The sequence below is a fragment of the Gobius niger genome, assembly GCF_951799975.1.
Source record: "Gobius niger genome assembly, chromosome: 13".
NCBI lineage: Eukaryota > Metazoa > Chordata > Actinopteri > Gobiiformes > Gobiidae > Gobius > Gobius niger.
Window position 1 is genome coordinate 8,001,341 of NC_136864.1, and position 27,726 is coordinate 8,029,066.

The following is a 27,726-nucleotide window of genomic DNA, read 5'->3' on the forward strand; positions in this document are numbered from 1 at the left end:
TTCTTGTACATTTGTCTCCTCTTCCCGACCACAACAATGCAGACTTTATATATATTATTGTTATATTATTAATATTATTATACAAATTCTATATTCCTTAAGAGGCTATTATTGACTGAACGAAGGTCTCCATTCTTACAATCCTGTTCCATGGTATTAAGCATTGAAGAAATAAAATTGAAAAATGTGGTTTTGATACCAGTGTCTTTTCTTTGTCATATTTCAACCTGTGTTATGGTAACTAAAGTATGGGATTGAATGTTCTGGCCAAAATCTGTTTTTATGTAAGGCCAGCATTGTCGAATTAGCAACATTAGCCACTACACCATATTAGATATATAGAACTGCTGAAGGTGATTGACATAATTTTTTTGTTGAGTCAATAATTTACTCTATTCAAAGGAAGTTATTTTACAGTCAAAATCACATATTTTTTTCCATTTCTACTCCAAGTACCCCTCATCTCCAGGGTACTACCAATTATTTACACAATGATCAACTATATTCAAAATTTACTTTAATTTACATTTCTTTTAAAATTAAATTGAAATGCAGTTCACTTCTTTTTTTATCTAAATAATTCCAAGGACCTCCTACCAAACGCTCACGTGCCCCCTGGTTGGGGAAACACTGGGCTTCATACTGGCCTCTGAGTCCCACCAGACCACACTTTGGGAACCACTGGAGTAAAATAAATGTCAATTTCAAATTAAAGTACCTAAAAAGGTCTTTGTGTTTTTTAACTTAAAGCAGTACTAAGTAACTCATGCCCTTGGAGGCCATAAGCGCCACTGCAGGTGTCGTAGCATGTTACGTTTTTTTACTCAGTAATTGTCCGTGAGAGTAAATACTACGCTGATAGAAAAGACAACGGGAGAGAGGGATTTTCTATATTGTGTCCCGACTCAATGACACAATGGAGATACAATTTTTCACTCAAACTTGGCTGCAAATACTGCTAAAGTAGCGCTAGCCCACAGTCAGCTTTGCCTGTTAGCCTGTTAGCTTCTTCCTCGTGATTCCACTAGTGTGTATTGCGCCTTTGACCCGGTGCAGGGAAAGTTTGCAAGGGTGGTTTTCTTACTAGAGACTCCAGGGGGATATAAAATCATCAAATTAACACTTGTATTACCCCCAGAGGGACTACGGAAAGGATTATTAAGGTAAACAAGTTGCTTAGTTCTTTAATTTGGTGGAATAACGGTGGACTTTTTTTTTTTCCTTTCTTTATGCGGGTGGAAAGTCTACATCCTTGTCCTGGGGTCGATACAAGTGTCACCACTCCGACAAAGAGGGAAAAAATGTCAATAGAGTTCAGGAAAATTCACAGTTACCATGGAGATCCGCCATCTTTGCAGTTGTTTGCACACATTTTCCATAGACTAACATTAGCTAAAAACAGTATAAAAAATGGAGGCAGTGTAACAACTCCATTAGCTGCTGAGTTACTGCTGGTAAATACATCGAACTCACTGTGGTGTCCAAGTGTTTTAATTTGAAAAATAACTCCAGTATTTTAACTTTTAAAATCTCCATTGGATTATAATTGGCGCTAATCCCATGATGCTTAGCGGTATGACGTCACATTCCCGAGCTCAATGTCAGAATGGCAGGGTGTGCCTAGTTCTACACAAGTGAAGATTTTAAGGCAAAATGTTCCAGAGATTCAGTGCTGGCTCTAGAACAGACAGACTGAAGGCGTAGCTGAGTTTCACTGAAGCGCAAAGAGATCGGCATCATTAAAATCCACAAAAACTTAAAGACATCTTAAAATTAGGTTGTAGTGCAGCCTTTAGCACCTCCTCAGGACATGACTGGGACTTGCTCACGGCCCATTGGTACAGTATGGTTTGCACAGCGACAGTTACAGAAAGTTGACTACTTTTTCTGTTGCAATTAATTTCCAATAAGGAAGTTAAAAAAAAAGTCAAACCAAGAAAAACGTATATTTTTATCACTGTAATAAGCTTCTTTGCATCATTATGAAGGGCTGCAAAATGCATCATCCCAGTTATTCCTGTCCTGTTACCGTGTAATTAAACTGTCACGTAAAGTTTCCTCGTTGATTCCCTTCATTGTGTTACAAATTACCCCTCGTGGCTGAACATCGATACCGACATATTGACCATAATTCCCCATTCCCTGCTTTATTCGTTGAATGAAACGCGCCTCGTCGTGGTCTGTCCTGGGTGCATTCGGCGCCACGGTCTGACTAATCCTCACTGAACTGTTTGGAAACTGAACTCCACTCTGTTATTTTCACTTCGTTGAAGAGACCGCTCTGAAGTGACGCTTGAGTTTTGGGGTTTAAAAGTCTTTAATCCAGCGAAAGGTAGTTTTGGAACAAACCAGGGTCGTCTCTGTGTGGAATAATGGATCTCACAAAAGAAATACTATTTTCTCACAAATCAGTTGCATTTACGGGAAGTTGGCATTTTCATAACTAAAAGCATCTGCTGTGCTAAATGAGCTTGACGCTGTGGCGATGGTGAAATAGATGGATGAAACATTTAATGCTGTGAACATGTACAACACTTTTTATTTCATGACAATAAAGTAGAAAAGGCACAAAAAGTCATGTGCCATAAGCGCGACCCTTAGACTAGCTTTTGTCAGTCTTCAGGCTTCCTCTAGCATTTTGGACTGAAACAGAGCTGCATTAAGGTTCCAAACCTGGATAAAGGTGTGGTCATGTAACCAGATAAATGTTTCACCCACCTCTTAGAGCAGTGGTTCTCAACTTGTGGGTCAGGACACAAAAGTGGGTTGCAAAGTGGCCTTTCCCAGAAAACATTTCTTTTAATATTTAGGAAAAAGTAATGAATCACTACTTGAATCGATTGAAATGATTGTTATTGGGTTGTTTTTCATAATAATTTCAACTTTTTGGGTTATTTGATGCTTATTCAACAACATTTTTTAGGAAAAGACAATATTTTGCATGATATTTTACAAGTTGTCATCACAGGGTCATTGTGGCTCAACCACTGTGTGAGAGCAGTGTTTCCCAACCAAGTTTACCAAATCTAAACACTTATCATGACACCTCATTTGAAAGCTAAGACCTACAAAATTCATGCATTGTTTCTGCGTTGTCGTCACTTTTGGACTTTTTTTTCAGGTGTTTTTTTTTTGCGTTTTCGTCACTTTTTGGTCATATTTTTTTTTCTCTTTTGTCACTATTTTCAAACCATGTGAATGGTTTGAAAATATGTTTCTCTCATCCTTGATTGTGGAGCGGGGGAGGGGGAAGCGGGTTGGGAGGGAGGGCAAAGAGTTCAGCTTCCCGATGGCTCTGTGAACGAAACTGTTCTTCAGTCGACTGGAACTGACCTGTAGATTCCACAGTCTCCTCCCTGAAGGCAAAACCTTGAAGAGACTGTGTGATGGGTGCGAAGGGTCCCTGACGATTTTGATGGCTTTGCGGGTTGACGCCTTTTCAAGCAGCTTTCCGATTTGGGTAAAGCCAAACTGGAGAAAATGTGCTCAGTTCAGCTGGGGGTTAAGATCTTTAAGTGATAGTCTGTAAGTTTAAATGTTGTTTTGTGTATTGTGTATAATTGACTGCCTGAGTCTGAAATTTGCCGTAACGTAATGATAATATAAAATAATAATATTTTTTCCAGAGACCGTCCCTTTGCTGATTTCAGCAGCTAATCAGAATCTCCGGGACACCACTTTGACCAATGAGACGAGCTTTTCCTGTGAACCAGCCTGTCAGGACCAATCACGGGGAGGGGGGTAAATGCTTGATCGTTTACTTTTGAAACTTTTGTTCCTGCTCTCCTCCTTTTGCAAACTAGGAGTGGCTTTCTGGCCCAAGAGGGGCTTTAAGAAAAATAAACAATTGCAACATGGCCGCCAGAGCTGGAGATTAGTATCAGACAGTGAATAGAGTTTTATTATAGATCGAGACTAACAGTATACACTTCAATATACTGCACACTTTAATAGCTTGGACACCCCTGTACAATGTTCTTTTTTCTTGTAAACACTTTGACAAAGCTTTACTCCTCAGTGTTTTTTCCAAAACAAAAACACCTTGTGGATACAGTATAATGTGTAGGAAAGTCTTCCATGGACAGTTCAAATGTACAATAAAGTGCAGTTCATGTGGTGCAGCGGAGTCAAGTCTTTGGCCTCTTAATGTTCACGAAAGGCTGTTTTCGCTTTGTTCACATCCACACTTTCCTTTTTGTCTCTAACTATTTCACATAAACGACGCCACAGACAAAACCAACACCAGCATCAGGCCTTTCCTTCGATCCCAATGCTTTCCCGAACCGTCACTGTGAGCCCGATGCTCCGTGCCCCCCCTGTTGTTGTAGTAAAAGCTGCTGTCCGAGCACTGCACGAGGGGAGACTGGTAGGACGTCGCTCTCTTTTCGGGCCGGTCCGGGCTCGAGCCGTCGCTGGGCCGCTGCCCGTTGAAGAGGAGGTAGCGGCCGAGGGGGTCCTGGTCCATCCGGAACAGCTCGTACTCTGTGTGCGGGAGGCGGATGCCCAGAGCCAGGCAGCCGTGGGTCGCCGTGACGTCCTGCTCCACGCCCACCTGCCAGGACCGCTCCGCCCCGCACTGGTCCCCGCTGAACACGTTCAGGAGGGACGTGGTGGACATGTCCATGGGGGTCACGCGCATGTGGTTCACTGGGAGAGAGGAAGAAGAGTAGATTACATAGACTGCTTCTGCTCACTCCTCCATATTAAACATAATAACTACGGTCGAAAGGGAAATCATGGCAGATTTACAGACTCCTCCTTCCCAGCTCTGACGGAGTATGTTTCTAAAAAGGGCGGGGTCTTCACTGTAGACTTGGCCCTCATGGGGGGTGTAGTTCAGTCGTAGCCGCGCCCGGCCCATTAACTCTAGTGCTAACGGCCTTTCAATCAAAGTCCGGCCCACATTTGTTTACGAGATTTCTCAAATGTTTCTTACGGAAACCAGCCTGGTCCCTTTAATTGTAACTAACCCAGCGCTAGCAATTGCAATATCTAGTTGTAGAAAGTTTAAATAAATTAGGCACCTGGCTGTACAGTTGTTTAGAACATGTCTAAAGTGCAATGCTTTCTAATGGAAAACTAGCTTGTTTTGCTGCCCATATATGGAGGTACTACAGCAATGGCAGCTCCTAGCATCGCGGTCATAAAGCAGTGCAAATTGACAGCAAACTTATCTATCAGCCTGTTGTTCCTCTATTTTGGACCTGGTTTAGATCTGAGGATCAGAAAATGTCTTGAAACTTTAAGAACCACTGACACAGGGCAGTCACACCCAACCGCTCCAGTTATTACCAGGTGTTCTTCAGCGCTCCCTGGTGGTCTAGTGGTTAGGATTCGGCGCTCTCACCGCCGCGGCCCGGGTTCGATTCCCGGTCAGGGAACTGAATTTTTGAAATTGGGATTTAACAATCCTCCTGTGACCCAACCCATGCCTTTATGTCCTCTGTAGTGGACATTGGTCTTCAGTCTGTAAGTCAGGTTTGCGTGCAATCTGTCTCCAGAGCTTTCTAATGATATATAATGTAATGGAGTGGCTCTAACAGTGCGTTTGAGACTTTGCATCAAGATGGCCGAATTTTCATCAGTCAAATTTGTTAAAGAGGGGGTATTATGCTTTTTTCAATCACATAGCACCAGTCTATATCACACTACAATGATGACGAAACCTTCTGTTGGTCTGTAAATGCAGTAAATTAGAATAACTGCCTTGTATAAAATTGCTCTCTCAAAATGGCTGTAGCGAATGTCTTGAAATAGGCCTCTGTCTCTTTAAGAATCTCTGACCCTTTCGACACGCCCCCTCCACACGCTGTCTGTGGCATCAGTGGGGAGGGGGCTCTGCTGAGGAGCAGTGGTTGGTTACTCGGCTGGTGACGAAAGCTCGGAGGCGTCTCCAGGAGGTGGGGGCGTTCCTAGGAGGACTCAGGCAAACCTATCCCTAAAATGTTTTTACAGATTACTCAAAAATACATGAATGTGCCAAGGCAACACTTCAGGCAGGTTTTTAATGAGAGAATGACATAATAACATGATGTAAAGCTTGAAAAAGTCGATTTCTTTAAGTTAACGACTATAGAGGTGATTTTAACTTGAAATTAAATGTTAAACGTTATCCTACTTTAATATATTAACTCTCACAAATGATATTGATCTGTAATGATTACATAATGATTACATATAATGTTTGTATCCTCTCCAGCTTTTACTGAACCTAATACAGCGCTCCCTGGTGGTCTAGTGGTTAGGATTCGGCGCTCTCACCGCCGCGGCCCGGGTTCGATTCCCGGTCAGGGAACTGAGCTTTTGAAATTGGCCTTTCCCCTCTATCTTCTCCAAATGTATACAAAAGATAACGTGTGGATATCAGCAAAAAAGGAGGGGAAACAAAATAAAACAACCAACAAGGAATAGAGCAATGCAGTTCAACAACATAATTAAGTTCAGCTAAAGGTGTTATGGCAGGTTTTAGTACCAAGTTTGATAATATTGTGTACATTGTATAGGTGTAACATTTACAAGTTCAAGACTGAATTCTATGAAACTGTAAGAATGATCACCTAATTTATGGCTTAAGTTTTCCAAACTGACTCCAAACCACTGACCATCAGAGTGCGCTGTAGGGGAGCAGTGCTGAGCAATAGACTGACCTCAGCTGTGGTTTCCTTAAAATGTAGTAAAAGGCCTTCCTTGATAATTTAACGCTATGTTATTTTGAACATAAGAATCTGCCCCTACACTGTTTCATCTAGCTTGCTTAATCGTTGAAAAGGGACAGATGCAAAATGTACATTGTTTCCCTCATAGAAACAACAAAACAAAACAAATCAAACCTAGAGCAGTATTTTGCTACATTCACCCTGTTTTTAGTAATTCTTAGGCCGTAAAGGAAACACAAAATTCACATGAGCCCAAAATCTATCACTCAACACATTCAGTAAAGTTTGTTCACTACAGCACCACTGATTTGCTGGCATGCCGTTAACGAAGTGTGAAAGCTTATTTTCACAGTTAAATAACGTGTGATTACCCAACAAGCCCAATCTCTTCTTTTTTAACATGGATTCATCTTTACCTTTGAACACAAACTCGGTGCCTCCCGTCACCCGGGTGGAGTGCAGTCCTCGGCTGTAGCGCCCCCTGGCGTAGATGGTGAACGTGGGGTATTTGCAGACGGGGTCGGAGTAGTGGTAGTAGCGCCCCTCCCAGGTGCGGTTGTGCTCGTGGAAGCTGAAGTGTCTGGTCAAAAACAGCACCTCAGGGCGGACCTCGCAGCGCTGGCTCACCCACGTCCCGAACAGCCCCACGGTCAGGTCGCCCCGGGGCGGGAGCACGGGCGGGTGCAGCTCGTCGGACCGCGAGATGATGCGGCACACGATGCAGCCGTGGTCGTGGTGCTGAAATGACAAGGAGTTAGTGTTTTCACAGTTTTCAGACTGAAGCCAGAGAGCAGGGCTGAAAGAGACAATGTAAATGTTGAAACTAACGCGTCACAAAGACTTAAAACTATACTGTTCTCGGCAACAGTGTTCATTTCATCGGCTAAAATATTTGGTCTTAATTTTAGTCAAAGTGAGACTAAAACTATGACTAAAATGTCCAGATATTTTAGACTAAAGTAAGACTAAATAAAAATGAAAAGGAGAGACTAAAATCATCCTCTCTTCTATTGACCGTCTGAAAGATCCAGTAAATTCTCTGCCAAAGGAGCAGCTCTGAGCTTTGTTCATGCGGGAGCAGCTCCATGAAGCCGAGGACTTTGATTAAATATGATTATAGTGAATAATATAAATGCAAAGTCGACTAAATTTACTTACAATTTTAGTCGACTAAAACTTGACTAAAATTTAAGATATTTTTGGACTAAATCTGGACTAAAATTGAATTACATTTTCGTCAAAAGACTAAGGCTGAAACTAAATAAAAATATGTCAAAATTAACTCTGCTCTGCAAACACATCCTCTCCCCAAGTGTAAAATCTAAGTTCAGTCCTCTAGTAGTAGTAGTAGTCTTTATTTCGAAAATGTCGTAAGACATTTCGTAATGTCTTACGAAATTATTACAATTGCAAATGAAAGTTTAAGGAGGGGAGCCCTAAGTTGTCTTGTAATTTTGGAGGTTGTGGCTCGAAATGTTTGGAAACCAAGCATAATTCAGAAACATTTTTCTGTAAACGTTTCTGTCCTATTTTGGGTTTGTAGTTGTTTAGAACTTTAGTCATGGTTATGTTATAAACCTGCTTTAGATCCGGTTTAACGCAGAGTATCTTTTCTTTTTCAATCTAAAATGGAACTTCGTGTGCTCTGTAAGTTTGAGAATCTCTGAGTAAAATTGTTATAGCACGACTAACTATACATACAGCAGACATGAGCTCAGCCCATAAACCACATGCTCATATCCACAGCTGGGACGTCCCGCTCAGAGACAGCCAGTTGTGTTTTATGGAGCGGTACTTCCACTCTGATCTGGAACACTTTCTCCACACCTGCTCCAGGAAACACTTTTTCCTCTCTCTTAGACATGAGTTTCCAGTTTCCCCAGAATCCTCCGTATGGGAAGTGTCTAAATGAATCTGGCTCCAGGACTGAGACAGGACTTATTCAGAGGCGGTTGTGGAGAAGGTAGGCATTTAAAGGGGGGGTATTATGCAAAATCAACTTGTTCAAGCTTTACATCATGTTATTATGTCATTCCCTCAGTAAAAACATGCCTGAAGTGTTGCCTTGGCACATTCACGTATTTTTGAGTAATCTATAAAAACTCTGATGGCGGCCATTTTAGGGATAGGTTTGCCTGAGTCCTTCTAGGAAAGGAACGCCCCCACCTCCTGGAGACGCCTCCGAGCTTTCGTCACCAGCCGAGTAACCAATCACTGCTCCTCAGCAGAGCCCCCTCCCCACTGATGCCACAGACAGCGTGTGGGCGTGTCGGAAAGAGTCAGAGGTTCTTAAAGAGACAGAGGCCTATTTCAAGACATTCGCTACAGCCATTTTGAGAGAGCAGTTTTATACAGGGTAGTTATTTTAATTTACTGCATTTACAGACCAACAGAAGGTTTCGTCATCATTGTAGTGTGCTATAGACTGGTGCTATGTTATTGAAAAAAGCATAATACCCCCTCTTTAATTTCTTTATAATATGATTTTGGGAGTCATGGAGTTACCACCTACAACTGTGCCACGTACTAATAGTTAAATACTATCAAGACTAATCCAGACTGTGTACCCCTGCTTTAACCCCCTGCCCCACAGCGCTCCCTGGTGGTCTAGTGGTTAGGATTCGGCGCTCTCACCGCCGCGGCCCGGGTTCGATTCCCGGTCAGGGAACTAAACTTATGCCCCAGGTCAGTCAATGCACTGATACTTATTGACCTCTCCACTGTATTACTTCAGAGAATCCTACACTGACTCGCCCGTTCTCTTTGTGCCAAACACAGAGTAAAGATCTGATGATGTCACTGTGGGAGTAGGGTGTGTGTGTGAGGAGGGGAGACCGGCCGGAGTGCAAGGGGTGAAGGAGCAGCCAGTTCCCGTAGTGTAGTGGTTATCACATTCGCCTAACACGCGAAAGGTCCTCGGTTCGAAACCGGGCGGGAACAGCTGTTTTTCCTTCAAAAGGGCAGAAAAACTTACACAAGAAACTACTGTAAATCAACAACATTACACAAGAGCTCAGTGTATTCTGCTGCCAATACCTGAACACTGATCAGCCACTAAAACAATCCCAAAATGTGTTGCAACCGATCTCAATCCGTTACTTGATTGTTCACAACAGCAAAGTGCAAAGGCTGCAGATCCTCCAGCGCAAAGTGAGAGCAGCTGAGAAGATCATAGTTTCCCCTCTCCCTCCATTCAGGGCATTTACTCCTCCCGTCTCACCCGTAAAACCTTCAGAATCATACTGTAGATGATTCCACGCACCCACCACAGTCTGTCTTTCCTTCAGGGAGGACACTGTGGAGTCTGTGAGCCAGGTCCAGCCGTCTGAAGAGCAGCTTCATCCACCAGGCTGTCAGGAGGCTGAACTCTCTCCCTTCCCTCGCTCCCTATGCTTCCACCTGCATTCACAACTGTAGTGCAGCCACTCAAAGTCATTATTATTGTGTACATATTTCCATTCAAATTTCACCAAGGGCTGGAGAGCAAAATCATTTAAATTATTTTCTTGTGGATTCATCGACAACAAAACTAACTTTACTATTTTATCTCTAAATCTTAAATTATTCAGTTCCTCTTCCAACATTATATAATTAATTAATAATAAACGAGGACAATACATTTTCTACGACTGGAGGAGCAAATTGTTTAAAGATACAACACGTAACATTTCACCCAAGCGTTACGAGCATAAACGAACATTATGTACCTGACCGGACTGTAACTTATGGGAGCGGGACGTCTCCAGCTCGTCTCCATGGAGATGTGACTTTAGGCAGCCATATACGAAAGTTGTTTGATTACCCACTGCAAAAACATCACTTTTTTGCTGGCAACCGTATTATCCAAAATGTCACACAGTGGGCCTTTAATGGAGAACTAAGTAATTTGTTTACCTTCATAAACCCTTTTCGTAGAACGTCTGGGGGTAATACAAGTGTTAATGGGATGATTGGGGGGTCTTTCAGTTCCCCCCGGTCAGTGTTAATTTCGTCGACTAAAATAATTTTAGTCAAAGTGATATTTTTGATGACTAATATTGGACTAAAACTAAATTAAAAGTTTCTCATGAGACTAAAACTATGTCTAAAATGTCGACTAAAATAAGACTAAATAAAAATTTAAGGGAGAGACTAAAGTCATCCAAACTTCTATTGACCGTCTGAAAGAGCCTCAGATCATGTAAATTCTCTGCCAACGGATCAGCTCTGAGCTTTGTTCATGTGGAGCAGCTCCATCAAGTCGAGGAACAAGATTAAATATGATTATAATGACTAAATTCATCTTAATTTTAGTCGACTAAATTGAAAAGTTTTTTTTGACTAACTCTTGACTAAAATTAAATTACATTTTAGTCAAAAGACTAAGACTAAAACAAAAAATAAAATATGTTGTCAAAATGAACACTGCCCCTGGTGTCTCTGGCTAGAAAACCACAATTGCAACTTTCCTGCCTCCGGGTTGGAGCCACCAATACACACTAATGGAATCACGAAGAAGAAGCTAACAGGCTAATGGGCAAAGCTAACTGCGGGCTAACACCACTTAAACAGTATTTACAGCCTAGTTTGAGTGAAAAAAAGTATCTCCATTGTGTAATTGGATGTACAATATCTCTCTCTCCATTTGTCTTTATTGTCAGCGTAGTATTTACCCGCACGGACAATTAATGAGTAAAAAAACGCAACATGCTACGACACCTGCAGTGACACTTATGGCCTCTAGGGGCATGAGTTAGTTCAGTTCTGGGGCCAAAGCTGCCCACACCAGCTGTTCGGTCCATCAAGGGAAAAGCGACCAGAGTGACAAGTCCAGCTTTAACCCTGTGGCGCAAAAGGCTCCCTGGTGGTCTAGTGGTTAGGATTCGGCGCTCTCACCGCCGCGGCCCGGGTTCGATTCCCGGTCAGGGAACTAGCCTTTTCTACCATTTCCACTCCCATTGAAGTCTAACCATAACTTTGTAAAGAGACCTCCTAGCAGATCAAAGCAAGCTGAAGTCACATAAGCAACAGTAATCACAGTCCAGCAGCAGTCAATATCAGCGGCAAACAAACAGACTCCATTTTTGTGTTATGTTTTGACAGGAGGGACAACCTTGCAACATTTCTTCTGTCGTTCAAGATGTCCAGCTTGACTCATCTTCATACCAGCACCTCTGTTGCTAATTCAGTCGCGCTTTATGGCACAATAATAACATGGTAGGATAGCGGAAACTGTATGGTAACAACAAGGGATGAGAATTAGGTATAACTTGTTTCCATATTATTGCCTCTCTCAGACTTTGAAAGCATGAATGTAAATCGACTGTAATCCATTATAAAACTTACATCATTCAGAAAAGCTACATCTGCTAAAGCTATATGTCACTGCTTTTGCATTTCTTGAGGTTTGTTCTTGGTCTAATTTGCTGCGGTTTGTCCCTGTCCTGGTCAGAAGCACGTCTCTGTGTGTAGGAGCGTCGTGTATTTGTGGGTGGACCTCACATCTCAGTGACGTAACGCTCTTTTTCAGCCCCATCGCCGTTTTATCCATTTGCCTCTTCTGTTCGAGTACGTTACGGTTTGGTGTTGCGTCATCGCCCACTGAATGATGTGTGAGACTTGTGTGTTTTGAATTTCTGCTGCTTCAGAGTAGATGTGTCTCTCCTCAACAAAAACAGCCCAATCTCCAATGTCATTTCATACACAGACAGCGTTAAAACATGAAGTGATGTTGTGAAATATAAAATAATGTATGAGATTTCCTGAATGAGAGCTGATCAGTCCCTCCTACCATTGTATGATTTTTTGTTGTTGTAATATTTCTTTGTTTTGTGCTTTGTTTCTTTGCATGTGGATAGACGGGTGCAGTACTGTGCCAGCGGAACCAAAAAGTCTAGTTCCCTGACCGGGAATCGAACCCGGGCCGCGGCGGTGAGAGCGCCGAATCCTAACCACTAGACCACCAGGGAAAACTGCTGTGACATTGAACGACACTGGACTTTGCATTCTGGTGTCAGGTCATGTGAGGTACATATTTGCATTAGAATAATCCCAGCCAACAGTGATTAAAGCCGGTATTGGAAATCTACATAGTAAAGCCTGTAATCTGACACCAAAGTCCCACTTGCTTTTTCCCTGATCTTTGCTGATTCTAGGCTCGATACACACATTTATACTTGGCAATGGCTTGATTAAAATGCAATGCAAAGAGAAGAGTTCCTCCCTGGATCCAGAAAGTGATAACGATTTATATAGTACCAATCCTTACATCCATTCATAATAAAATGTGTTTAGTGTTTTAACCCTTTAATAGTTTGCTAAACTGTTTGGTAGAGCACACTTTATTGAATCATGTGTTGTGTCTAATTCTGCCTATCTCTACCATTCTCTACCAAGTGTGTAATACTCCAAATATTCAGTTTAGATAAGGATTGGACTAATGTGTTCTGATTTATGCTGGTTTGGATTGGTTTAGACCTGGTTTGGACTGGTTTAGATCAAGTTAAGACTGGTTTAGATCAAATTTAGACTGGTGTATGCTGGTTTGGACTGGTTTATGCTGGTTTGGACAGGTTTATATCAAGTTTGGACTGGTTTATGCTGGATTGGACTGGTGTATGCTGGTTTGGACTGGTTTATATCAAGTTTGGACTGGTTTATGCTGGTTTGGACTGGTGTATGCTAGTTTGGACTGGTTTAGATTAGGTTTAGACTGGTTTATATCAAGTTTAGACTGGTTTATGCTGGTTTGGACTGGTGTATGCTGGTTTGGACTGGTTTAGATCAAGTATAGACTGGCCTAGATCAGGTTTGGACTGGTTTATACTGGTATAAACTGGTTTAGGCCAGGTATAGATTGGTTTATACTGGTTTAGACCAGTTTTAGACTAATTTAGATCAGGTTTGGACCGTTAAAAAAAAAAAAGTTGTTTGCCTCCCAAATGGTTAGAAAATACTTTTTTTTTTGGTAACGTTGAGGGGGTAACATTAAAGGGTTAACCTCCACCAAGGAATTAATAATGTATTGCCCCTTTTCGACTTAGTTTGTCCCTGTCGATTTGTACTTAATGTTAGCCGACATTGCTGCAGTACCTCCATCTAGTGGCTGCAGAAAAAGCTAGTTTTCCACTAGAAAGCATTGCTCTTTACACACGTTTTAAACAACTGTAAAGCCTGGTTCTACAGTTCTACAGCTAGATATTCCTCTTGTGACAACCCTGGGTTAGTTACAGTTAAAGAAAGCAGGCGGGTTTTCGTAAGGTACATTTTTGAATTCTTGTATGTGAGACCCTGACTTTGATTGACAGGCCGATAGCATCAGAGCTAAAGGCGCGGGTGCGGTTACAGCTACGACCGAACTCCATGCCCCGCGAGGGCTGAGTCTACAGTGAAGATCCCGCCCTTATGCCCTTTTTAGGAACAGGCTCGGTCTGAGCTGGGTAGGAGGTTCCCTGTGAAACGTAGTCATTAACACAAACAGGGAGGAGCGTGCCGGCGCCGCTAGCCCTTGATGCCGCTAGATGATTTTTAAAAACAACTTAACACAACTCAAAGATCAAATGCATATTAAAGTACTCAAATGTGTGAATAATGCCGTCAATTCCTATAAACTTTCTTAGCAGAACACCCAGTTAAGTCATATATGATGTAAAACTCTGGCATCTGTTGAAAGTGGTGCTTTACTTTGGGCTACGATCGAGAGCTTCGGCCCTTGGTCTTTTGCCGATGAAGAAAATCGGCCCAAACTTGCCTACCCCTAATGTACTGTATATGTAAGAGACAATCCACTGCTGTAGGGGAGGACAGCACAATTAATTTCAATACAACCAACATTACAAGAGATTTACCAAGTACAATATCCTTTGCAAACCACAAATATCATGTCTCCACACATTTTTTTATTATGTTTAAATCTTGCAAAACCTGTAGAAAATGCTAATGTCAGCCAAATGTGCACATGAACTAAAAATGTATGATATAAACAGGCTAATCTAATCACAATTGCTACACTAACAGACTAACCTTAGCGTTCTGCAGCGCCGTCTGGTAGCTCGACGGTTTGTAGTACATCCTCTGTGCCGTCTCCGTGTGGATGTCCCCTAAAAACAGCTCCTCCACCACATGGTCCCGGTTTAAATCCGAGTCCTGGTTCAGGTCCTGGCTCAGATCCTGGTTGTGGTTTGGCGTGTGCACGTACTTCTTCTCCACTCTGATCAGCTGGAGTTCGTGCATGGCAAAGTTAAGCTCCTTGGTGCAATCCAGCGCCCCATCCTCGCTCCTAATCTCGTACAAGACGCCGCCTTCAAAAGCCTCCTTCCCGGCCCCCTTGCACCCTTGCATGTTTTTGGCCGTGGCTTCGGAGTGGAAGATGATATGAATGCGGTGGAGGTGGTACTCGGCCTCCGTGCCGCCGCGAATGATCCAAGAGGCCTGCCGTAGCCGCACCCTGCCCCGGATCACCAGAGAGTGAGTGGGTTTGGTGCAGTGGTTGTCCTCGTAGTAAAACTGATGAGCCTGAAAACTGTTGTTGGCGAAGAAACGGTAGGAGCGTGTCAGGAACTCTGGACCCGGGCGCACCTCGCAACTGGAACAAAACAAACAAAAAGGGTATTTGATTGAAACGGCGAGGTTATTTTACATTCATTATCTTTCCTTGGTTGAGAATTTTGTCTGCAAACAAAAGAATTTCCACTCGGGGATCAATTACGTTTCTTGAAGTGGCCAAATGTGTCAGAATTCCTTCTAACATTAGCAACAGAAGAGTGAAGTAGACGGGGAGAAATCTGAACCTAGAGAGAAAACATGTTCCCTGACCGGGAATCGAACCCGGGCCGCGGCGGTGAGAGCGCCGAATCCTAACCACTAGACCACCAGGGAGCGCTGTGGTCACCATGGTAACAACGGGGTAGTGTGGTCGAGAAACCTTTGTTTATTTTAAGAAAAGAACTTCAAAGGATTTGATGTTTTTTATTGTAGGGGAACAAAACACACATACTTCCATTTAGAACTAGGTTTACAGAGCAGAACTTTTTTTCCCCCACGCCTCTGAAACACCTCATAGTTCAGGTGCCTGCTTTATAATCATGAGGATTTCAGCTGCATCAGAGCAGGTCGGTCAGATGTTTGTCAGTTTACGCTCTTATATAAACTGCTGTCAATGCTAAACTCTGACCGTGTTAGCCGCTAACTGTTGTATGTGTGTCGGGGTGAGTTGAGGGCTGTGTTGGGGTGAGGTGAGGGGTGTGTTGGGGTGAGGTGAGGGGTGTGTTGGGGTGAGTTGAGGGCTGTGTTGGGGTGAGGTGAGGGGTGTGTTGGGGTGAGGTGAGGGGTGTGTTGGGGTGAGGTGAGGGAGGTGTGGGGCTCGTCTGTTTCTACAGGGAAAAGCTAGCTCACTGTGGGAATACAACCATGATGGTCCAGCAAAATGTAGCTGAGAGTAGCTTTAAAGTCCAATATATTAACTGGTGACATAAATAAACATACTCAACAGGACTTTCTTCATTATTTCAAAATGTATTTGAAATGTTGGTACATACATAAACACAAATAGGTGAGTTTGTGCACAAGTCTTCCATTTTTCCTTCTGTTATGAAAGAGGTGCCATAAGAATACGTTTTAGGTCCATAATTGTTTTCCATTCATCAGAACAAAGTGTGTTAAAACGTGTCAGAAATGAAATTCCTTCTACCACTAGCAACAGAAGTGTGAAGAGAGTAAGAAAATAAACTTTTTCTTAGGGAGCATATTTACTAAACAAGAAAATATGTTCCCTGACCGGGAATCGAACCCGGGCCGCGGCGGTGAGAGCGCCGAATCCTAACCACTAGACCACCAGGGACAGGTGCAAAGGTCAGCCTTAAAACTGGGGTGGTCAGAAATGGTGTAAAGACTTTTACTTCATTCAAAGGTCAGAAAGGGAACTTAAAAAGATTATAAGAACGTTGCAGGGAACTCGTGTATTGCTTTGTACAAAAAATAGGATTTTCCACCTACTCTTTCTAAACAAAGGGGGCTGTGGATACTCCTCAAAGACATTTTCAAAGGAACTGACAATATTTTCTGTGTTTTTTTGAGTATTCAAAAGGTGTCTCATATTTTTCATCATCTGAGGGGCCAGTGGCCATATGTCAGACGGCCGGATTTGGCCCTTGGGCCGGACGTTGCTAACCCCCGCAACAGAATCTAAATGCTAATGCAGTGTTAGTTTTGAATAGCAAACAATCCATTTAAGATATAATAATAAAAGTGCAGGAAGAGACAGAAAACTGAAATAGGCTCTTAATTACGCCTCCACGTATATATAAAATTGATACATTTAGTCTGGAGGATAAAATAATACAAAACTATATCTGAAAAATGAATTTGAAATGTTCTTTTTGTTGATACATCTGTGAATATAAATATAATTGTGTGCATAGACTAGACATTTCTTTTTCCTTGTGTTCTGAAAGGAGTGCCACAAGGATACGTTTTAGGTCCATTACTGTTTTCCATTCATCTACTGTATATTAAGTGTGTTAGAACATAAGGAGATGAGGCAGGGGGGAACCAAAAAGACACGTTCCCTGACCGGGAATCGAACCCGGGCCGCGGCGGTGAGAGCGCCGAATCCTAACCACTAGACCACCAGGGAGCGCTGCACCAGATAGAGTTACAACTGGGGTGGGTGCTGTGTTCTAGGTCCTTTTACTTGCAATGATTTACATGCACAACTGCCTCTGTATGACATTATAAGCACAAAATAGAACCACAATGTTAATGCAGTGACGTCATATGAGCAATATTGGGAATCTCACGATGCAAATCCAAAACAGTGCTGAGGCTCGCGGGCCAAACATCTTTTTTCCTAAAATGACTGAAATACTACTTCAATAAATCAATGAAAACAGTGTGTATGATGATTTGAATTTGGTACATCTGGTACATTGAACACTTTATATTATATCTGTAATACCACAGTCAGTTTGTGCTTTCAAAGAACCCTACAGGAAGAGATCCATGGACGTTTTCTGAAGCGTACAGACCTGGTGGAGACCCAGTGGCCTTCGACGTTGGGGGGCATCTGGACCGTGACGCGGGCTCCGTGGTGCAGGTGCTTTAACATGTGCTGGCACTGGGGCAGCTTCACTGAGGGGGAAACCAGAGACACCGCCCCATCTGAGAGCAACACTGAGGAGACGCCCGACAGCTCTGAGGACAGACAGAACAAGGGGTGGAAGATTAGTCAGAATCAGAATCGGTTTTATTGTGATCAGGTCCACAAACAAGGATTTTTTTTTAACATGAAACTTGGTAGTAATAAATGATGAACTATAAAAACCTTAAAACTACAAGGGCAAGCATAAAATGGATTAAAATAATATAGACAGAAGACAACAACAATTTGACACAGAACAACTGCATCGAAAGAGCAGTTCTAATGTTGTTAAATCACAAATGTGTGAAGTCTCCAGACTATGGCTACAACTAAAGATTATTTTGGCAGATTAATCTTTTTACAATTAATCGATTCATCGCTTGGCTGTGAAAAGCACATGAAAATTGTATTCAAACTTTTTCCCACACAAAGCTAAAGTGACCCCGCTGGAGGACATGTTGACGGAGTAAACATTAAGTTAATGTTTGTAGAAGGCTCTTAGCGCTTTAGAAAAGTCACTACAACTGAACTTGGTTTGCTCAAAGTTGGACATAACAAGGACAAGTTTCTGTGAACAGGCCAGTCCTCTTTTGAAAACTAAAAACCTCCACATTTCAGTCACTGAGCTATAACGACTGGCGGCTGCACTGGCACTGTCTGGGACTTTATCAGGGACAGGAGCTGGAATTGAGGAAGTTTATTTCCAAACTGGCTCAAACAATAGGATCTGGCAATATTCTGCTTTCTGATTGACTCTGTGCATAACTTCAAATCATAACAACGCTGCCCAAGAAGCGACTTCCTGTTTCGATCCAGCACGCCAAAATAAAAGCACCATCTAATTCATTAGTTCAGCAGTTCATTAGTTCAACTTTCTTTTAGCCCAACTATTAACAGACAAAACAATGAGATGAGCTGTGTGCTTTTATTTTGGCGTGCTGGATCGACACAGGAAGTCACTTCTTGGGAAACGTTGTTATGATTTGAAGTTATTCACAGTCAATTAGATAATTGTCCTGAGACACAGACAGATCATATTTAGGAAATTTACAATGTATAAAACACTCTGCATGTGCATCCATCCATCCATCCATCCATCCATTTTCTTCCACTTTCTCCGTTGCCGGATCGTGGGGGCAGCTGTTGGAGCTGCCCACATCACATTGCACCAGCCCCTTATGGCTCCTCCTGCAGGTGGTGGGTCCACAGAAGGACGGCCTCACGATTCTAACTGGGCCTGTTGGTCTCTCATAAGGGGCTTCTGAACCGCTCTTTGCCTGACCCGTCACCTAGGACCTGTTTGCCCTGGGAGACCCTACCAGAGGCACAAAGCCCCCGACAACAGAGCTCCCAGGATCATTCGGGTGCTCAAACCCCTCCACCACGTTAAGGTGGCGGCTCTAGGAGGGGTCTACATGTGCAAGTGACCACTTAATACAGTTTAAAAGCTGCATCCTGACAGATCACTCGAGTACCACCCTGACAAAGACCTAAAACGGCTGAAATGTGTGGGCAATGTTTTAATCTAATGACCATTCTGCAATAAAGGCATTTTACCATTATTTTTCTTTGAGTGCCTCAGTTTTTTTTTTTTTTTACACAAATGCTGATCCCCTGAGCATCAAAGAACTTTTGAAAGAACCAGTATATCCAAGTAGCACTCCTGCATGTTTTAGTTCACTCTACATACGAGTTGTTAAATACGTACTTTTCATGTAATTTCGCTCTTTTTGTGTCACTTAATCGAATTTAAACTATTACTCGACAACTCAACTATTTCAATAATCGATTAGTTGTGGATTAAGCTGTTAGTTGTTTCAGCCCTACTCCAGCCCCTACATGTACTGAAACGCATGCGACTCTCGGGTGCTAATTTTAGCTCCTCCTTCAGAGTGGAGAGATGGGAGGGGCTGTGAAGGGGGAAGGAGCAGCCAGTTCCCGTAGTGTAGTGGTTATCACGTTCGCCTAACACGCGAAAGGTCCCCGGTTCGAGACCGGGCGGGAACAGCTGCCCTTTAGCCTCTGAAGGCGAGAAAATGGTTGTTATTTTTATGTGCCAATGCAATGAGTAGGTACTGCATAGGAGTAGATAATGAGTAGGGAATACTACAACTTTACCAGCTGTTCCCATATCATTAAGCCCTGCAGAAATCTGTATCAACAATATGAGGTGAAACTATGAAATATAGGAAAGGAAGGGAAATTAAAGCTTTTATTCTAGCATGACTTTATATTGCCTTTACTTGTAACAAATAGACTTGCTGAAGAATGTGACAATTCTCTGATTCTTGGCGAGAACAGTGATGTCAAACAATCAAGACAAACAAACAATACCTTTTTTTGTTTTAGCAAAGAAAATCGACCTAAATCTGGCCCAAACTAGGTCACCACAGAGATTTCATAGAACTCTGTCACAAACACAAGAACCACAAACATCAAGATGTACAAAGCACCACATCACACTTGTCCCACACAGTGTCAGTCAAGACGCTTATTGGCTTATTGGCTTATTGGTTACATGCATCTGCAGCAGAAGAAACTGTGAGAGAGAAGGTTGCCAGATCTCAGAAGTAAAGCCGAAATGAAGCAGTTGATTTATGGGACGTCTCGTTGAGCTGGGGGAGGAGGTGCATCAAAGTCAAACCACTGAGGGAACGCGGTGTGAGTTTAATGATGGTGAAACTTGGAGCAATGTGCAAGTGCAAAAAAGTGGATGTTGTGAGCATTTAAAGAACGAACACTGCACTGCTGTGGAGACTGCGAGGTGAACTGCAATCAAGTCAAAATCACAATTATGAAGCTTGCAATCCTGAATACGAAAGGCTGCAATTACTTAATTCGTTCTGCTCTCCCAAAATTTCATCCACTGAGCGGCGCTGTGATCAAAAAGTGACACCGTTCGCGTCCTAGCGCACTTCCTGTTGCTATTATACTGCATTCAGACTGAACGCAATGGAGACTTTTCTGTTCTGTTTTATTGCCTTAATGGTTTGTGCAGCCCTGTGAGGCGACTCCTGTTGTGATATTGAGCTTTACAAAACCACTGATTGATTTAGACGTCAGGGGCGAGTGATTTTGAATGTGTTCTGAAGCGTAGGAAGGAGCTCTTGACTGAAAAAGAACTGCTGTTTTGGTTCTAACTAGTTCCTCTTTGTTACTGCCATGTCCAGTGGATCTTCAACTATAGCTATACACACGATCTACGCAAGGATCTCCCTAGTATTTAAGCACATATCCAGCCCATATGTCCGAATAAAGGACTATTATTTGTGCCATTTGGACAATGGTTATTCCAGGTTAGCCCCGTTAGCTTGTTACAATCGCCTGCAGCTCATTGTTGATGAAAAGTCCACAATAAACCACCAATGCATCAAGCCCGACTCAGTGTGTGATCATCTCAAAGGCTGCTTTATATAGTTACCGGCTGCATTGATGTTATTATTGCATAATACTTGTTTTCACCGGATCTATACGCTGCTAAGTAGCTAGTTAGCTCCAGGTGAGCGGTTAGCAGCTCGAGAGAGAGATAATCAGAGGCTCAGTGCTTATGAAATGGCTGCTTTTTACTATAGTCTCCCAGGGACAGCTCACAGACCCCAGGGGCAACGGTTAGTTACCCTGCCCGGCCTTCGAGGCTCCGAGCCGGGCGGAAGTATAGCGGGGCAGTGCGTGGCTAAAAGTGTCCGCTGAAGGCAGGCGGGCTCGGAACAGTCGAAGTCTGCATCATAAAATATCCGCTACAGAATTGTATTCCTCTCTTAGCAAAAGATGAAGCAAGCAAAGCGAACGAAAACGCTCCGGCAGACAGAGTAAGTAAATGTCCCAGTCTGCATGAGGCTAAAGATTTCACAAATAACTGAACTGAAATGACAAAATATCCTTTAACATCAAATGTAGTAACTATAATGGAAAACTTTTCTTGCAAACAAAAACTCTAACCCACTCTTTAATTTGAACTTTGGCAGCGCTGACTCTACGATGTAATAACTCGCTTATCCAGGCACAAATGTCACAAATTATTCTTTTTCTTCACAAGAAACAAAGAACCACAGAACATGGTCCTTTTCTGAATAAATAAATATCATAATTATACCGAAATACAATCACTACCCTACCGCCATTTCGAAATTTGCTTCAAATCCAGATACTTAAAATGGATATTGGCCTTTCCCCGATTCCCGGGAAGCTGAACGAGGAAATTGCTCCAAAAATCTTGAGCAAAGTGACTTGTCAAAACATAATGCCAGGATCACGTCGTTACACTCGCTTCAGATGTGCGCTGACATATTGAAAAACTGGGACTTTTCCCAATAGATTTTCCATCGTTAAGCCCCATGGTAATAGTGCGGACTGCAGTGTTCCCAAAATCAAAACCACCACAGACTCTGAACATTTCCACTTGGCCCCGTCCCATCGGCAGAGGCGGGAAGTACTCGGCTTTAGTATATGTACCTGAGTAACTACTTTAAGAAAGTTTTATATAATTAAATTAGGTTGTATTCTTTGGTTACATTCGTTTTTTTATACACATTTCTTAATGTTTTTTTTTGTTGGATTACATCAACACTAAAATATTTAGACCCAAAGCTTTGTCTGGTCAGAGAGTCAGGTCTTAAGTCAGTGTTTTTCAACCTGGGGTACGGGGACCCCTGGGGGTACGTGAGAGCATAGCAGGGGGAACAATTCAATAGAAGAGTAAGCTCAAACTAATTTCAATATTTGAACATTACTGTCACAGTAAAGCTAGTAGAAAAGGATAAGGACTTTGAGCGTTTCCATAACTGATTTTTGCTGGTTATGGAGATGTCTCCGAGATGTCCCCTAGAGATAAGGCAAGTCTGGAGGGAGTCTTGCTGAAAATGAACAGGTTTGATTTCAGCTGAGTCTCCGCGTGGTCTCCGAGAGGTCTACATGGTCTCAAGCAGTTGTTGCAACGTTGCAGACACTATTTGTTGTCCTCATTGAGATGTATGGAGTCTCTTTGAGATCTCCGTGGTGTCCGACAGGGACATTACAGAAATGTCTCACAGGTTGAGGAGAACAAATAGTATCCGTAACTGCTTGAGACTGCGCACACAGAGCACTTAAAAAAGTCTCCATGCAGACTCCGCTGAAACCGAACATGTTTGTTTTCTCTAAGACTATCTGGAGACGCGCCATATCTCCAGGGGACGTCTCGGAGACATCTCTGTGACCAGCAGAAACTCGAGTCTCTAACTAGTCTCCAGGCCGGAGAGATAGGCTCTTTATTCAGATGTATTTTTGTTACTAAATAAGAGTATTAGACATTCATTTTCTAACCAATCATCAATACCTTCAAGGCAGGGGGTACTCGGAGCAAAAATGAAATACGAAATATGAAAGTTTGGGCGATATATCATGACATATGAGTTAAGTAAATAAGTGTATTTGTTTGGAATAAATGCTCACTGGTCATCATTATGTATTGGCATTTGTGGGGTTAGGGTTATGGACTGTGGGGGGCATGGCCTGACTACTGCACGCACAGGGGGGTCTTCAAGGAAAAAAGATTGGGAACCACTGCATTAGAGAAGATATTTGTAGAGGTTTAAACATATTTAGCAGATTTTAAACATGAGACGAATAATATGAATAGTGTGACTTGGTAGTTAAACTGCCTTTTTGACTAATTGTGAAGCATTGCCATAAGAAATAAGTAAGCTAAAACTATACTTTTACGGCACATTACCTTAAACACTGAGGTCGACTTTAGTGAACTGAACTCATCTTATCTGAAGAGTGTATTTGAACCAGATGCTTGGTCTCACAGGATTCCCACTACCGTACACACAAAGGCTGAATGATATTAGACAAATATTAAAATGCAACTACTCTGACGTACTACTGTATCTTGCAGCTACGATTACAATTCAATTTGTTAGACATATCCAGATAAGAAGCCTTAACATTTCAACACAAGAGGCTTTTGCAGGATAGTCGCACTGTCTACTACTCAATTTGTGATTGAGTTTTGAACGGGATGAATGCCTCCACACCCGGTCACATTCTCAGGGGTTCGACTGCTGCAAGGAGCTCTTAACCTGCTCTTTCATCCAGAGCCTGAAGGGAAGAGGTTTTCATTACGTCTGATCCTGAACACACTTCTCTGCTCAGGAGACACCATCCTGGATTTAGAGTCCGGGCAATATCCGCAGGACTGCAAAGATTCAGTCGCTTTTTACGGTCATCAAAGTGACATTTTTTCCCATATTGTGGTTTGGTAGTGCAGAAGCTGTTCAAAGCACTTGAGCAACTTGAGATACAGGAAGGTTAAAGGCTTCGTTATTGTCCATGTTGGGATGTTTGTGCTCTACTTTGACCTAACCTTTAATAGGAGGCAACCTGTCAGGAGCAGTGCGGATCCATCTCCAAAACAAGGGTCTTAATCTGGACTACGTAGTTTAAGATTCATGTATTGTGCATTTTTTTTGTTTGAGATCTACAATACTAGGGCAGGAACAAAATATCACTTTACAATATATCGCAAGACTTTTTACCGCAATACAAGGATGAACTACTCAAAATAGTCCAAGTTAATATATTAAGATGCAAGACACTATTCCTCAAAGTTGCTTCTTGGCGTATTTTAGAAAATTAGAAGCTTAGTTTAGCTTTTGGGTGAAATTAAGGGGGTTATCAGGGGGCTAGGGTTAATCCGGATATAATTAGGGTTAAGAACAGCAAATATAATGTAAGTTGTGTTTCACTCACACAGATGTCTCACATATTTTCAGAAACTAGAAGGTCTTAGCTTTCAAATTGGTATCACACTGGCATATGAGCTGTAAACTCTCCACTTTGAGATTTGGATATAAATAGTGGTTAACCCTAATCCTAACCCTAAAGTGGCAGTGAACAGGTTAACCTCTTACCCCTCGCCTGAACCGACCGCATTGTTTCCAGCTCGGCTTTACCCAAATCTAGAAGCTTCTCGACAAGAGAGTAATGCCTCAAGCCCTACAAATGTGATCTGAACTTGTTTGTCACTGTTTTTTGCGTGTTTTCGTTTCTTTTATGTCATATTTTTGTAGCTTTTTTGTAGTTTTCACCACATTTTTGTCGATTTTTTGTTGCTTTGCCGGCACGTTTTTGTCTCCTTTGTGTTGTGTTTTCGTCATGTTTTCGTCATTCTTTTTTCAAGAAGCTTTCAGATTTGGGTAAAGCCTAGGGCTGCGGCTAACGATTATTTTGGTAATCGATTAATCTACCAATTATTTTTATGATTAATCGATTAATCGCTTGGCTGTGAATGGCGTATGAAAATTGTATTTTTTCATTTATTTTCAATCACATGAAGCTAAAGTGGCATCTCTTGAGGACATGTTGATGGAGTAAACTTAAACTGTGTTGTAAAGTGTTTTTGTAGTGCCAGTTCTGCTTTATTAATTGGATGAGACACAGACAGATATCTATGAAATTTTCAATGTACAAAACTCTACAGACCCTAACTTGAAAAACAAAGTAGGTTTCCATCAAAAATAAAAAAAAATGCATGCAATTTTTGCTTTTTTTAAGTCTGTGTTTACTAGAAAACGATTAATCGATTACTAAAAGAGTTGACAACTATTTCAATAATCGATTAGTTGTCGATTAATCGATTAGTTGTTAGCCAAACTGGAGGTAATGTGTTCAGGTGGGGGCTAAGAGGTTAAACTATTTGCAATAGTTTATGTGCTGCGTTTTTATCTTGCACTCCTTTATTTTTGCTAAATTTTTGTTGTGGACACTTTTGGACTGTTCTCTGTATTAACACATTTTAAGGTTAATATAATACTTATCATAATTACTCACTGTATCGGATTGGCCCCTGAGGATCGTAATACGTATTGGATCATGACAGTGCATGGAAGTGTATTTTGTTAGAAGAATACATCAGGTTTTTTCCCTATCTGAGCCACAGAGTTTTAATTATGCATTCATGTAAGTTATCATGTTAGCACCTGATAAACAGCTTCTCAACTTTACTACCCCAGCATTACATTAAACTCGCACAGACATGTCCAGCTTTGTTATAACTTGGCGCGTTCATGTCTGTGCCGTCGACACGTGGACGACGCACTTCACGTTCAACGTAAAGCTGTTCTTGTTGTTACTCACCCAGGACAAAAACGAGCAGCAGCATCGCACATGTGGCCCCCATTTGAGCATTAAAAAAAAAAAAGTTCAGACGTCCATCATTGTCGCGGGCACAAAACTGAGCAGATAAATCCAGAGAGAGGCTTTAACGATGGCGCGTAATCCCCGGCGCATCGTGGAGGAGGGTTCAAAGCGTGCGCTGACAAGTCCGCAAAAGGAAGGAGACGCTGTGAAAGTTTTTTGGGGGTGATTGAAGGATGGATTGATGCGTCTCGAGCGCGGTTCGCAGGAGGAGTGAGCCGCGCGTGGATGCTCACAGCCCTCTCTGCCTCTCTCTCTCTCTCTCTCTCTGCGCTGGGGGTGGAGTCAACGTGCCCAAAGATGTTCCCAAACTTTTGAAGCAATTTGGAAGCCTCGGTGTGAAAAGTTGTTGGTGCTCATAATTATTGCCAACTTTAATCACCTTTGTTAAAGAATATGGATTTACACAGTTTATGATGCATTGAGATTTAAATCGAAATCCATTCTTTGATCACCCACTGGAAAAATAGTGTTTATTGTGTCATAGGAGCGTGTTTTGCGTGGCTGGTTACAGTATAATCCAAAAATGTTACGCAGCGCGCCTTTGAAGTAACCGCTTCTGCCCTAAATCTAGTGGGCCTGTGCAGTCAACAATGATCAGGGCTGGTCAGTAGTTGTGTGGTCTTGCTCAAAGGTGGAAAATGAGAAGAAATCCTAGACTCAATGTCATGAACGAAGTCGTAGGTATTATAAGACCGTCTTTTGAAGTCTTTACAAACTCAAGAAATGCAAATTCCCATTTTGTGCTTACTGTTCTATCTATGCTAAAGTTTGAAAGCAGTACTAAGTAACTTGTTTACCTTTATAAAACAAGTGTTAATTTCCTGTAAAGGATCATTTAAGTATCTATCTATCTATCTATCTATCTATCTATCTATCTATCTGTCTGTCTGTCTGTCTGTCTGTCTGTCTGTCTGTCTGTCTGTCTGTCTGTCTGTCTGTCTGTCTGTCTGTCTGTCTGTCTGTCTGTCTGTCTGTCTGTCTGTCTGTCTGTCTGTCTGTCTGTCTGTCTGTCTGTCTGTCTGTCTGTCTGTCTGTCTGTCTGTCTGTCTGTCTGTCTGTCTATCTATCTATCTATCTATCTATCTATCTATCTATCTATCTATCTATCTATCTATCTATCTATCTATCCATCCATCCATCCATCCATCCATCTATCTGTCAATCTACACAAGCTACAATCTACATAAGCACCACTGCAGGTGTTGTAGCATGTTGCGTTTTTTTAACTCATTAATTGTCGGTGAGAGTAAATACTACACTCACAGAAAAAGCGAAGGGAGTGAGGGATATTGTTCATCCAATTACTCAATGGAGATAATTGTTTTCACTAAAATTTGGCTGTAAATACTGTTTAAGTGGCGCTAGCCCACAGTTAGCTTTTCCCATCAGCCTGTTAGCTTCTTCTTCGTGATTCCCTTAGTGTGTATTGGTGACTCTGACGTGGTAGCAGCGAAGTTGCAATGGTGTTTTTCTGGACAGAGACACCAGGGGGAGATGGAAAAAAAAACAATCATCCCATTAACTCTTGTATTACCCCCAGAGGGATACGGAAAGGATTTATTAAGTTAAACAAGTTACTTAGTACGGCTTTAACCAATGGAATGCTAGCAAATGTATGGCACAAACATGCTTTTAGCCCCTGTCGAGTCCAGATGCATTATGGGCTTTAAAATTTGGTGATGCAGTAGAATAGGAAACTATCCAAGTAATTACACAACTGCCTGAATGAACTTCTTCTCCAGGTGTGTTTTTGACAAGAGCGTGTTGTGTGAC

General features: G+C 42.1%; 1 protein-coding gene across 1 annotated transcript in view; it reads right to left on the bottom strand.

The window, feature by feature from the left end:
* Window positions 1-4,089: 4,089 nt before the first annotated feature.
* The window catches only part of LOC306972860 (protein APCDD1), a gene marked incomplete at its 5' end in the record, with an annotated part of 35,621 nt that continues 11,984 nt past the window's right edge, over window positions 4,090-27,726 (bottom strand). Inside the window, 4 exons of the mRNA XM_079569567.1 lie at window positions 4,090-4,647; window positions 7,073-7,394; window positions 14,658-15,219; window positions 17,660-17,825. Coding sequence (XP_079425693.1) covers window positions 4,211-4,647; window positions 7,073-7,394; window positions 14,658-15,219; window positions 17,660-17,825 — 1,487 coding nt within the window. The 3' untranslated portion in view covers window positions 4,090-4,210. The remainder of the gene's footprint in view (window positions 4,648-7,072; window positions 7,395-14,657; window positions 15,220-17,659; window positions 17,826-27,726) is intronic.